Source organism: Astatotilapia calliptera, chromosome 12 (genome assembly GCF_964374335.1).
Source record: "Astatotilapia calliptera chromosome 12, fAstCal68.1, whole genome shotgun sequence".
Taxonomy (NCBI): Eukaryota; Metazoa; Chordata; class Actinopteri; order Cichliformes; family Cichlidae; genus Astatotilapia; species Astatotilapia calliptera.
In genome coordinates, this window is record NC_137433.1 from 13,106,156 (window position 1) to 13,118,789 (window position 12,634).

Here is a 12,634-nt window from a genome sequence, read left to right on the forward strand (position 1 = left end):
TAGCTCATTAATACAGTGTACCGACAGGTAGGGTGGTACTTCTGATGATGTTAGCACTAGAAAATGCTTTGCATGCCTCATATATCCAGCTCAGCCGTGCATAACTTGAGGGGAAGGTAAGCTAAAGTTGTTCTGCCCGTAAGACTCCCTTTGCTTTCCAAAAAAAGAAGGTGAACTGCAGAAATGGAACAAAACACCCTCCTGGCCACTGATTAAAGACATACGGCACAAAGCTTAGGCATTACGTACAGTCAGGGTTTATGCTGTTTGTTATTGTGGCTGTTTTTCACATTTTGTTGGATGCTAGCTTTTTTCCACATCTCCTGGCTCTCTATGTGGAAAAGATTCAGCTTATTTCCATGGCTGCAGGCAACATGGCGTGCGGTAAACAGCGTCTTGGGTGAGCTGTGCCGAGCTGTACTGACCTGCACAGGCCTGAAGACAGACAGCAGCATTAATCACAGGCTGGGGGTCTGATTACATAGGCCTGTTCCTCTTAAGTAAAGCTGTCCCTCGAGCATTACATGGAGATGGCGCTGCTAGTTTGGCATCACACTGGTAGATGCTCAGCCCTCCTGTCATGCTGTAGCTCTATCATCCCCCTTCTCTGCACAAGCCTCTGTTAGTCAGTGTAGGTAAAATGTCACAGAGAGAATTCAGCTTTCTCCTTGTTTTGCAGATTCAAACTTTCGGTTTGGTAAAGAAGTCAGGGACGATCATGGCTGATTTGTGTTTTCATATTTTTAAAAGACAAGATCAAAGAAGGTACCAAAACCTTAGATGACCATTAATTAGACACTTAAAGGTTTAACTAAGAAGGTACAGTGGCTGTAATATAACTGCACACGGCAGTAGCATAACAAAGTATTCAACCTCATATTTACTTCTTTTTTCCCCCTAAACTAAACTGTGTCACGTATTTTTTTTTGAAAACTAAAGGTTAAACCTGCGTAAACACAGCTTCTTATGTGAGAAAGCATGCCAGAAAAATAGTGTATCCAGTATGAATGTGTGGACACATTTGCATTGTGACAAAAGGTTCGCAAACTTGCACCTAAATCTCATTGTGCACCCCTGTTACCATCAGCAGACTGAAACAGAAAGACTGTGGTACTCAGAATATTACTTGTAACTGTGGTTAAAGGATATATCTATTTGCAACTCCTTAATTCTCACATTGAAATAGGTTTGAAACATATTATAGAAGAACTTGTGAAATCCAATTATTGCTTTTGGTTGTGATGCGCCATCACAATATTTCTGCAAGCACAAGAGCATCATTTTTGCCCAGTGTTTTGGTTAGTGGAGTCAAAAATAGACACGTGTTGAGGTGACAGAGACTTGTCATTCCTTGCATCTGTTGAGACTTGCTCTTGGGAAGTTTTAAGAGGTTTGGCTATTCCTGCTGTTCGCTCTTGTTCCAGTAATCTTTGTTGCTGTGGGTCGTTGAGCTGTGGAGTTTGAGAGCCTCCTAAATAGCTTTGTAACCCTTTCCAGATGATTGTCTTTTATGTCCCTTCTTTATCTCATCAGGGACTTCTTATGATTTGGCAGTGTGCTACAAAGTAAATGTGTGTAAGCTGTGATCCCGAAAATGTTTTGTTTAAGCGGTAATTGCACTGAACATGGATGGTGGTCATCAGGCCAGAGTGTGTTTAGCCCAGCTACTAGCGTTACCAGAGGTGCCCGTGGCTCAGATGTTAGAAGGGGTTGACTACCACTCACCGATCGGAATATTCTCACGCAAGATATTGACCCCCAACTTGCACCTGATGCCTGAGTGTGAATGATGGAACAGTGCACCTCGCCATAGCACTGTATGAATAAATGTTTAAGGGTAAATAAGATTTGTAGTGGGAAGGGGACAACTTGAGTAGAAAGGCACTATATATAAACCAGTCCATTTACTGGTCAGTTATTGTTTAAAAGTCTTAGAAACTAAGGGAGCAAATAAGCCTCTTTTTCATCACTAAAATACAATTAGCAAGTAAAATGTGTTTACAAAGGACTTTCTGACAACACTGTAAGCGTTTGGTTTTAAAATTTTAAATTATATTTGTTTTTTGAATAGTAGTGTAGTTCCCTTTTTATTTCCAGTAATTTTCTGCATCACAGAGATAGTTATAGCACTCGTCCAAGATTTAAATGGCTTAAATGATATGCAAGTCATTCTATTGCTCATCTTAAGAAGGAATCTGCAGTCTCGTGCATGCTCCAACCCTGGGATGGGCAACATTTTTCCTCACGGAGCCTGCCTCATTTGGACAGAGTCAGCAAAGAGCCAGTCATTGAAAATTTTCTATTATCTTTTTAATTTTCTGCCCAGTTATGACCTATTTTGCTGAGTGAGCTTCTCTTCACTTGTGCAGCTCAAACGTCAATGCCACTGCAGATGAGTCTTTAGTTTTTAGATGTTCTTCTTTGTTTGTTTTCTGTGTGTGATAATCCTTAAAACCTGCTCTTGTTCTTGGGGTGAATGACCCTGTGTGTGTGCAACTGAAGGACACGGCAGTGGTCCGCAGAGTGCTTTATGCAACATTTTAGCTCTCAAACTTGAAACCTTTCAAGCTCGTGTTGAAATTATTGATCCCTTAAATCTCACAACAAATTGTATTCCACCGTAGTTACATCTGGTTGAGTAGTCATCCATCACATTCTCTCATTGGTATTTTTATAGGTCTGGTATAAAAACACTGCAGCTACTTTTATTCTCAGGCTAAGTCAGTCAAGCATCAGCCTTTACGCTCTATGCAATATTATCCTTTACACAAGAGAAGGCTTTTGTCTTTAGATAATGGCGCTTGCATTTAATTCCCCTTCCCTTTTGTGTAGGTTTTATTCACTGTTAGTGAATGGTTTTTGTGAATTTCTGTAGTCACGTGACAGGAAATGGCCTTTTCTTTTACCAGCATTCAAGTCCTGGCTGATGTTATGTCAGATGTCTGGCACATGTTCCGATATTCACAGCGAGCTGACGTTCGCACATCCTGTTGGGCCGGGCTTCGTGAAATGTCAGGGTGTTAATAGAAGCCTCTAGTGTCAGATCTGTAGAATTTAACATAAACTCTGTCTGAAAGGACTGTGCAGGTCTGTATACACGCCAGAAGTAATAGGGGGCGCATACATATGGTTAGCCTGTTGTAGCAATTTAAAAACCTCAGGATCAATCATGAAGTCTTCCAAGCTGGCAGAGAGCTGCAGAAAATAATATTTATTGCTGAAGCAAACATGCATCGATTCTTTCCCCCGATTTCATTCTCAGGCTGAAGATGGCATTGAAGTCACTGGAGCATTAAAATGTTGGGTTATAATACCGAAGGTCTGGATCAATTGATCCATTTTCAAACATTAAATTGATATTGACCCATTTCATTTCGACTCACATGGTCTCCTCAAGCCCACTTGCAGGTAAATTATCCCACAAGTTTACAACGCTCCAGTATTGGATGGGTGACCCCTCCTGTTTGCGGCATTCAGTCTAATCACAACCTTGAAATTTACTAACTCAGAGCTGCCAAACAGATCCTCTAAACATGGCAACATTTTAGTAACAAGTGTATCAGCAGTACTACCGTATTTCCCGGACTACAAAGCGCACCTAAATATTAGCCGCACAAGCTAAAATCAGGGGAAAATCCTGTTTTGTACATACATTAGCCGCACCTGACCAAAAGCCGCAGGTGTTTCAATGTTGACTTATCATATGTAAGAGAATATGCACAAAGGGAATTGTCAGGAAAGAGATGGCTGTTTGGAGACATCACTTTTATTAATATTTTGAAAAACAAGTTATGGGTACATATTTGCACATGTAGTACATAACAGTAGCCTACAGCACACCAGAAAAATAGATTCGGACTACCTTTTAGGCTCAGGTGCAGTGACACAGCTTTAACAAGAAGAAAAGTCAGTCATTCACCACCATCTTTCTCTTCTTCCTGCGCACTAAAACCACCAAAGTCCTCTTCTCCAGTGTCGGATACAAACAGGCTCAGGATGGCTTCGTCATCCACTCTTCTTCTCTCCTTCGTTGTCACTTTCAAAACCAAAGAAATCCTCATTGTCAGTGTCAGAGTCGAACACCCTCAGAAGGGCCGTGGCGGTGTCCTCCTCTCCATCATGCAGCAGTCCAGCCCTTCAAAATCCGTTGGTGATCGTGGATGTTTTCACACTTTTCCACGCTGTCAGAATCCACCGGTGGAGTTGGGCATAACTTGCTTTTTGGGCATAACTTGCAAGTTTATCGCCGCTCATCATCCACCCCTCCCGCTGAATGCGTAGCGCTACTTTGAAGTTTGTTTTTCGCGCTACTTCGTACGGCACTACGTTGCCTGGCGGACGGACATGTGACTAACATACCACTCTTGAACCCCGATCCTTCCGCCAGGCAACGTAGTGCCGTACAACAGCGGAACACACAAAACAAATCGTCTTACGATATGACAAAAATCACGGACAATCCATAGAAAAGCCGCACCTGACTAAAAGCCGCAGGGTTCAAAGCTTGTGCAAAAAGTAGCGGCTTATAGCCCGACATTTACGGTACTCTTTTTCTCCCCTCACTACCTCGCTTTGAATTTAATTTTCATACATCTGTCAAATGTTTATCAGCTTTATTAATGCGTGCTTTTTCTAAGTATGTCCTTGTTTGGTCTTGTGCTGCTGTAATTAGTTTTTTATATTTTTCAAAAGTGCTTTGCAGCCAAGTGGGCCCTGGAGAGGGGTGGAGCTTGAATGTAATTTAAGATTTAGCTAAACGATGGGATTTTTATGAAGTGGGGTTGTTGCTCCTGCCTGTTCTGTTGCATTGTGTGGTGCAGGTTAGGGTTTAAGGGTTTTTTTTCCTCCCTCTATTAAGAAACTGATGGTTCCCGTTAGACGCCTCTAGAGTCTTTAGTGTTGCTGGCTGTTGGACTTTGCTGATTGTTGCTTGTAGCTTAAAAGATTGGCAAAAAAAAAGCTGAAGGGTCAAAGCATTTGCCAGTAAGTAATTGGATGTTTTTATGCCTATAATTACCATAAGACTTTTGAAACTCAGGCTATAAATACTACATAACACATTTTTTGTTTGCTACTAGGAACTTTATACCAGTTTATCTATTTATTACACTGATATTATATGAGATCTGTGTCTAAGCATATTTCTGGCAGCTCAAATAAAACAAGACCAGCTCAAAAGTGTTTGAGGCACTTGCTTTTGCACTTGTACTGCACATCCAAGAAACAACAGTGGTGACACGTGATGCTTAGATTAAATTTTCCTTGATACCAATTTTCCGTCACTTTTTATATCTTGATAAAATCTTTCCCTGTTTTCATCGCTGACATCTCCCAGATTTTGTGGTGAAAAAAGTTGAGATGAGAATGTGAAAAGTGCATCTTCAGTGACATTTTTTTTAGCTGGTGGACTTTCAGCATGTTTCCACAACCTCAGCATAATTTTCTGCTCTTTGATTTCCAAGAAAACTCTGGATAACCTGTGTGAATGATTCCCAATGTGCTGCTTCAGTTAGCGTCAGTGTCCTTTGGAAGTTATTGTCAATTATAAGTTCAGGGATTTCAGGACCAACAAAAACACCTTCCTTAATTTTGGCTTCACTTTTCGGGAGATCAGAGTTTGTTCTTAAATGCTGAAATGCATCGCTGTTTCTGTCCGTTCATCTTATTTGTCCAACATTTGGAATACTATAACTTAAAAAACGTGATGTTTGAGATCAAAGCATTTTTCAGATTTGGAGTCAGCAAGTGAAATTTGTTGAAGTAAACATGAAAAAATCCCAGTAGCAAAGTGCTTGTTGGCCAGTGAGTGCTTTTATATTGAAAACTTAGCAGATTTTAAAGCATACTGCATTTCCAGTAATAATCCAAGGGCTTTAATTTTAAAAGCCAACACACACCTGTGCCCTCGTGCTTTGGTTCAGTCACACTAGGGTAAAAATAGGATAGCAATCTCCTTGGACGAAGTTGTGCTTGATTTTTTGATTAGTGTTAAAAATGTGCTCAGAGGAGTGAGACAAAAGATGAAAAATTATGATTGACCTTTAGTGGGCAAGTAGATGGCAATCCTCTTAGATGCCTACAGATAAAAATACTGTATTGGGTATAAAGAAGATATCATTTAAAAGAAAACTGAGTTCACCTCAATTTGGTGATAAATTGATGGTTAAAGCACATTTTAAGAATTTTGCAGCTTCTTCCAAGCTGTCATTCAGTTGGCACATTCTAGCCCTCCCATCCATTTCAATGGGAGAACTTTTGGGCATATTTTTTCTCCCAACAATTGATTAAATACTTTGAAAACCGTAAACATATGTTCGAAAACAATAGGTTGCATCAAAACCTTGCACTGTTTTCAGTACTGCTCCAAAAAATTGGATGTTACTTTTTTTACCAGCAGCAGTTTTCATTCTGGTAGATTTGCAAAACTAGAACAAAGTTTGTGATCCAGTCATCTGTTAGAATATTATTAAAGCTACTTTAAGGTTTTGGTTTTTTGATTTTTTTTTTTTACTTTAAATTGAAGGAAACTTTAGTAAAATCTTGGTTTGTTGCAGGCCGAGCACCCGGGAGCAAACTCAGAGGTTGTTGAATATGTTTCTGTAGACCTTGCACTTATTTTTCTATGGTCTATATCCTACATTAAATGGGTCATATTTTAGTAAACACTCTTGTTATTACTATTGAGCATGTATATGTGTTCCCATACATCATTTGTATGCTATATTACTTTATGCAATACTGCTTTGTGAATTAAGACTACCGCAGCAGACTCTTCTTTGTTTACCATCTGTGAATTATCGATTGAAAATCTAAGTACCTTCACCGCGCTAACCCCTCTCCTTTCATGCCCTGCTGTCAAACACATTGTTTTTTCATCTTCATGAATTATTTAAACACTGTCTTGGTTTTTGATCTATTTCTCACAATTTACACCCTTGACCAGATTAAGATGACATCACAAAATAAGCTAAAACTTCAGCCCGGGTCAAAGTCATCAGCTGCGTCTTTGTTCCTTGATCAAAGGTTTCAAGCTATAGAAACAGCCCAGTGCACAGGGCATTGACGAGGAGTCGCTCCTGAGGGATGTATCCTATCGTAGCAGCGCTGCTTTGTTCGCCTTAATGTCTAATTATCCACAAGAACGTGCGTACAGCACAGCGAGTGGGAATATGGCCATCTGTATTTGCACAATGTGCACGGTGTTATCTGATGAGCTCTGCCACAAATTCTGCTCTTTGATTAGAAGGAACTTGAAGCTGTGGATCGCACCTCTGCAGTGAGTTGTGGCTTTTCTGTAAAAACCTTTTTATGTAAAACTGGCATTGTTTTGTAAGTCACAGCTGTTCATTTGTTCATTATTATTTATAAATTATGGCGGGTCAGATGGACAGATTTATGTATGCATTTGTTAAGTCATCTTGCCCTCCAGTTTTCTCAAAGCACCCATATGTTTGACTGCCTGTCCTCCATAATCCCTTCTTTGATTTATTTCTATTTTTTTTTATATTTTTAGTGAGCAGTAAGGACCGACGGCAGTTGATCTAAGACTTGAGGCCAGGCTGAAATCAATGAACATCCTTAAAGGAAGAGGGCTAATTTTCAATAATTTCTAGAAAAGTTAAGTTACACAGACATTTAACTGGCTGTGTAAGCACGACAGCATTTTAGTTGGTGCAGAACATTCAGCAGTCACTCAGTTGCCTGGAACGCACTGTGCGATCCACCCTTAAAACCTCACCTGATTTAAATTTGGCAGCTCACTCGCCGAGTGTCTCTGGACTGCCTTCAGTGTAGCTGTTCTTTGGAGATCACTGTAAGTTCTGTTCTGTCGTCTTGCACTTGTGCTTTGGTAATGTGCGCTGGATCTCCTCCAGTGCAACCTTCAACTTGAATTTCAGTTTGTGGAGTGGAGTCACAGGGAGTCTGTGAATCTAGCAAGTAGAATGGGTAAACAAAGCATTGTGAGCTGTCTTACATTGGCATGCACCACAGTTAGGTTTCTTTCCGCTTAATATCTTCCCTCAGATGCCACAGTACGCCAACCTCAACGTGGCGGCTGAATTCATGGGGCAACGATATGAGTGATAGAGAAAAGGAAAAGGCTCTGACTGTGACAGCCGTGGAAATTGTTAACTCTTCAAGTGAAAACTCTGCTTTGGTGTCTGGGTCACAGTCTTAAACCCAGCTCTCATATGATTTTCAATACAGAGGTCTGGTCCGTTTGACACACGTTGATATTTGAGGTCCGTGGTAATATCCCAGAGCACACATGCAAGTGGTTATGGCCAAAGTTCCTAACATTTATGATAGCTAAGGTAGAGAAGGAGAATGACATCTTCAATAATTGATTAAAAAGTCAAATATTTTTGTGGTATTAAAATTAGATTTACCTGATTTTGTTTAATATGTCTGTGTTTAATATTCTAATGAACCTCATGTGATTAAAGGTCCTTGTTATATTTCTTCTTATTTTCAGTCATCATCCTAATATTGTACAAAAAAGACAGTTTAAAGCAACATACTGTGAACTACACATTCTGTATTCTCTGTGTATGTTTGTGTTGTGTTTTGTGTTTAGACTAAAGACTCAACCTCACTGTGTGTTAGAACTGCTGACTTTAAACGTAATCTCAGTGATTCAGTAAGTGAGTGCATGCCTGCAGCACACTGTTCATGTTTCTTAATTGCTCAGTAAAATCATTAGAAAAGTAAAAGAATGAAATAAATGAAAAATCTTAGACCATATGCTGTATACCATATACTACCTTAACCTAGGGGCCTGTTAACTTTAAACTGACAGGCATAATTAGACTCCACGTGAGTACACAGAACTTGACTTAATTCAGACGCTTATCTAATTAAAATCAAGCCTGCTTCTCCGTCAGATTACTCTGGGCTTCACATTTCCACATTTATAGATAATAATAATAATAATAATAATAGCCTAAAAATCCCTCCGTGTCCAGCAGAGTAGTTCACAGCATCGTCTCATGCTGTTGGCTGAAAGTCAATTGATCTGTCTCGCACGGTCATTTGTACAAAAAGCTGCTTTAATGCCAATCCAATTGTCACCATACTTGACCAGCGAAACCAACTGTATCGGCTTTGCCCTTCATGTAAACCCCTAGCATGACCAAAACAGGATTTGTTTTAAGCTGTCCTCTCGAGCTTTGTCGCTGAATGAGAATGGCCACTTCAGCCAACAGTGTAGCAAATGCTAAGACAGTCAAAGTTGGCCGATGTCGGGCTGGATTTGCCAAATCCATTAGGAATAAATGTGCAGGGAATGTCGGCAAATACCATCACTGCTTCCTCTTTGTCTTCTGCAACCCTCTGCTTTGTCTTTTTGTCTTCTCTTCCTGGCTCCAAAATAGAAAAGAAAGTCCCACAGATCACAGTGGAAGCATCAGTTTATTTTTTCCACCTTTCTTTTTTTTCTCTTTTCTTTAATCACATCCCAGTCCCACCAGGAACAAAAATCGCTTTAATGCCGATGAAAGACTCCTGGGCTGGAATCATAGCTGAGGGCTTGCATTGCTCTGTTGCTTCAATACCGCTTTCCTTTATCAGCGCTGAAGTGTGGGGTCAATTGTCTTCACTTTCACAAGATTTCACAATGGTGAAATGAGAAGTAACAAGCCCTCAGCCCCCCCACTCACTCGCTCCATCCTAATTCCTGACAGAATCGTGTTTCCTTAACATGCTCACTTCAAGCACCCCTTTTATGTCTGCTGAACACACAGCAACCTGACACAGTTGCAAGCTCGTGGCCATTTACCTTTGCCTTTGGTATTCTTTTAACGTGGAGAAGTACTTTGTGACAAAGAACCCTCCTGCTGTCACCCTCCGAATATGTTGCAATGCTTTTGTTCTCCAGATTTCCATATTTGTCTTCTTTTTTTTTTTTCCTTCATGCAGCTCCCAACTTTTTAAGAGTTACATGAATGCCAGTTTCATCGTGCACATTCTCAGCTAAACTCTCACATATTCTATTAATAACATGTCCTTATTTTGTTCTCTTGCAGGTAATATCAATGACTGCTCTCTGCATTACTACTTCTTCCTCTTGGCGGGGATCCAGGGCGTCACATTGCTGGTGTTCCTTATTATCTCGGTCAAGTACGACAAGCAGAAAGCCAGAGCAGGGCTTCAGCAGCAGAGACGCGCTTCCTCTTGACCCAACACGGCTGCACATTCATAAACTTGCAGCCCACTAAGGTCACCCCCTCGTCAGATCACTCAGTGCTCTAAGAACCCCTTATTAATTATAATACAGCAGTTTGAGCGAAGAAGTTGTAACTGTCATAACTACACCCTTTTTTATGTAAGATTTAGTTTTAAAGTGCTTTGGATATCCAGTAATTTCCAGATTTCCTGGTAATGGGTTTGAAATCACTGGGTGACTGCAGCAATACCACTTTCAGTACAGAGATTAACTATTCATACTGTACTTGCTTACTTCTGTGCGCGTGTCTGCCCCTGTTGCCTTTCTTTGATCATTTGCACTTAGGAAACGGTGCCATAAAATGTGATCCCTTTGAATATTTTCAAAGTTGTTTTACAGATATTTGTGTTTGTGTTATCTAACAGAGACAGTTCATTTCACTTATTCTGGTACGACACATCAGTATTTAAATCATTTAGGTCCTTAAGCTTAATCTCGGGTATTCGTGCATTAAATGTTCTCGAGAATCAGCACCATTTCATTCCCATTCACGCAGTATCTTGGAAGAGATCGCACCAAAAGGGGAATTGGTTTCGATGGTAATTTTGAAACAGTCCCTTAAATTATTGCTGTTCAAGATGCCGATTGTTGGAGAAGATTTCAAACAAACACATTTTTTGTTTGATCAGTCACTGTAAAGCCACTTTAATCTACCCTGTAAATGCTCAGATAGCACTCTACATGACTCATACATACATACATACATAAATACATACATGCCTCCTCATGTCAGAAATACTCCACAACTCCTGTGACGCTTCGGTTTTACATTTCTGGTCAAGCTGCAAAATCGAATATCTTCAATGTTAGATTAACAGAACCCAACAAAAAAATCTCTGTATTTAGACTTGTGGCATTAATGCTCGGATCACAGTGAAATGGATGCATAACAGTTAAAAAATGTAACGCATTCACAGTGATGCCATCTCAGTACTGAGAAATTCATAACATTTGTGACATTATTTACATTATTTCGAATCATTTGCTGTCAGAAACGTTTACGGCTTTGCAGCTTTACCAGAAATTCTGTTTTGTTTTGTTATATTTATAAGACTGTGATTCATTTGTTTTACTTTTATACTATTAAGTGTGTGTGTGTGCACCATCGTCTGTGCGTTTTCAATCCTCAGAATTAAGCCGAACACATGAAGGAAGAAAACTCAGGGCTCTCTAGGAATCGTGTCATGTGACATAAAGCTCCTGGAAATGTAAACCTGCCTTCGGGAGCTCAGAACAGTCGTCGTCATTTATGATCCGAACTAAATGAAGTTACGTTTGTGTTGTTGTATATTTAAAAGAAGAAAAAAAAGCTAGATTCTATCTCACTGACAGTATGAAACACCTCTTCAAGTGATTATTTTTTTCTGTTTGCGTTTATTTGATCAGATAATTATGTGTTCTTGTTCTATTGCTTACTGTATGTGTAATTATGTTGTCATCTCAGTCACATCAAAAAAAAGTCCTGTTACATTTCAGTATGGTACAGAACTGTGATAATGTTTTGTAGTGTTATGTGTTCCCATTAATAAAGTGTATTATTTTGTGACTTTTCTTTGTCATTTTCAGCCAGTGCCTAAATAAAGAAGAACTTTTGAAGCTAACAAAGTTGTCTGTCACATCACTGTACTGGTTAGTTTCCACTCATGCAATCACAGCTTTGTTGCACAACTTCCAGATCTGTAAGTTTATTACACGAGACACAAATGTTTTATTGATAAGACAGGAAGGACATGTTCCAATCCTGTGTTTTAAATTCAGGCAGCATGGCGACACCGTTGTTGACATGTGAATCACGGATCGTGCTTTTAACAGCCTGCTTTCATGATTAGGGTCATGGTTTGTTGGTCCTAAGGCAAACTCAAAGTGGAATGCCTGAATTATTTATATTACAACAAACACGCCCTGTAGCTTGCTGTAGGGGGAAAAGGTTGCTAACACAGAGGTGTAAAGCCTCATTTTGCATTCCTGTTGGGGGTGGAAGCACCATATTTCTTCTTAGTTTCATCATTGAAATCAGCGTCATCACAGATCAGTTTTTAATGGTAAGGCCTGCCAGCCGTGAGGCTCGGGGAGGGCCGTTTCCTGTTTAATTTGGTCAGAGCGCCCATGAAGCAGTGACTGAGCAGACAGCTTGATGTTTCAAAACCAACACAATGCCTTGAGGTCATAATTCTAGCGTGGTGGCTTGTTTCACATGTACAGAGGAATTTCTGACACATCATAGCGGTTGTGGAAGCAGAACTGGGGAAAAAAACACATAGATGTAGTTTTGACGCTGGCCTCCTCGTATTTTAAGATGATGGTGCGAGTAAACAAAAGTTCCTCTGAGAACCTTCTGAATGCTCTTTATCTTTCATTGAATTCATAGCCTCCAGCATTTATACAATTCCTAAGTCAGTAGTTCTTCCT

At 40.0% G+C, this 12,634-nt stretch overlaps 1 protein-coding gene across 2 annotated transcripts in view; it reads left to right on the forward strand.

Annotated features, from left to right (window-relative positions):
- Positions 1-11,830, forward strand: part of slc15a4 (solute carrier family 15 member 4) — a 31,325-nt gene extending 19,495 nt beyond the window's left edge. For both annotated transcript variants that reach the window (XM_026188529.2, XM_026188527.2), the window contains exon 9: positions 10,026-11,830. In XM_026188529.2, coding sequence (XP_026044314.2) covers positions 10,026-10,177 — 152 coding nt within the window. In that variant the 3' untranslated portion in view covers positions 10,178-11,830. The remainder of the gene's footprint in view (positions 1-10,025) is intronic.
- Positions 11,831-12,634: the final 804 nt, after the last annotated feature.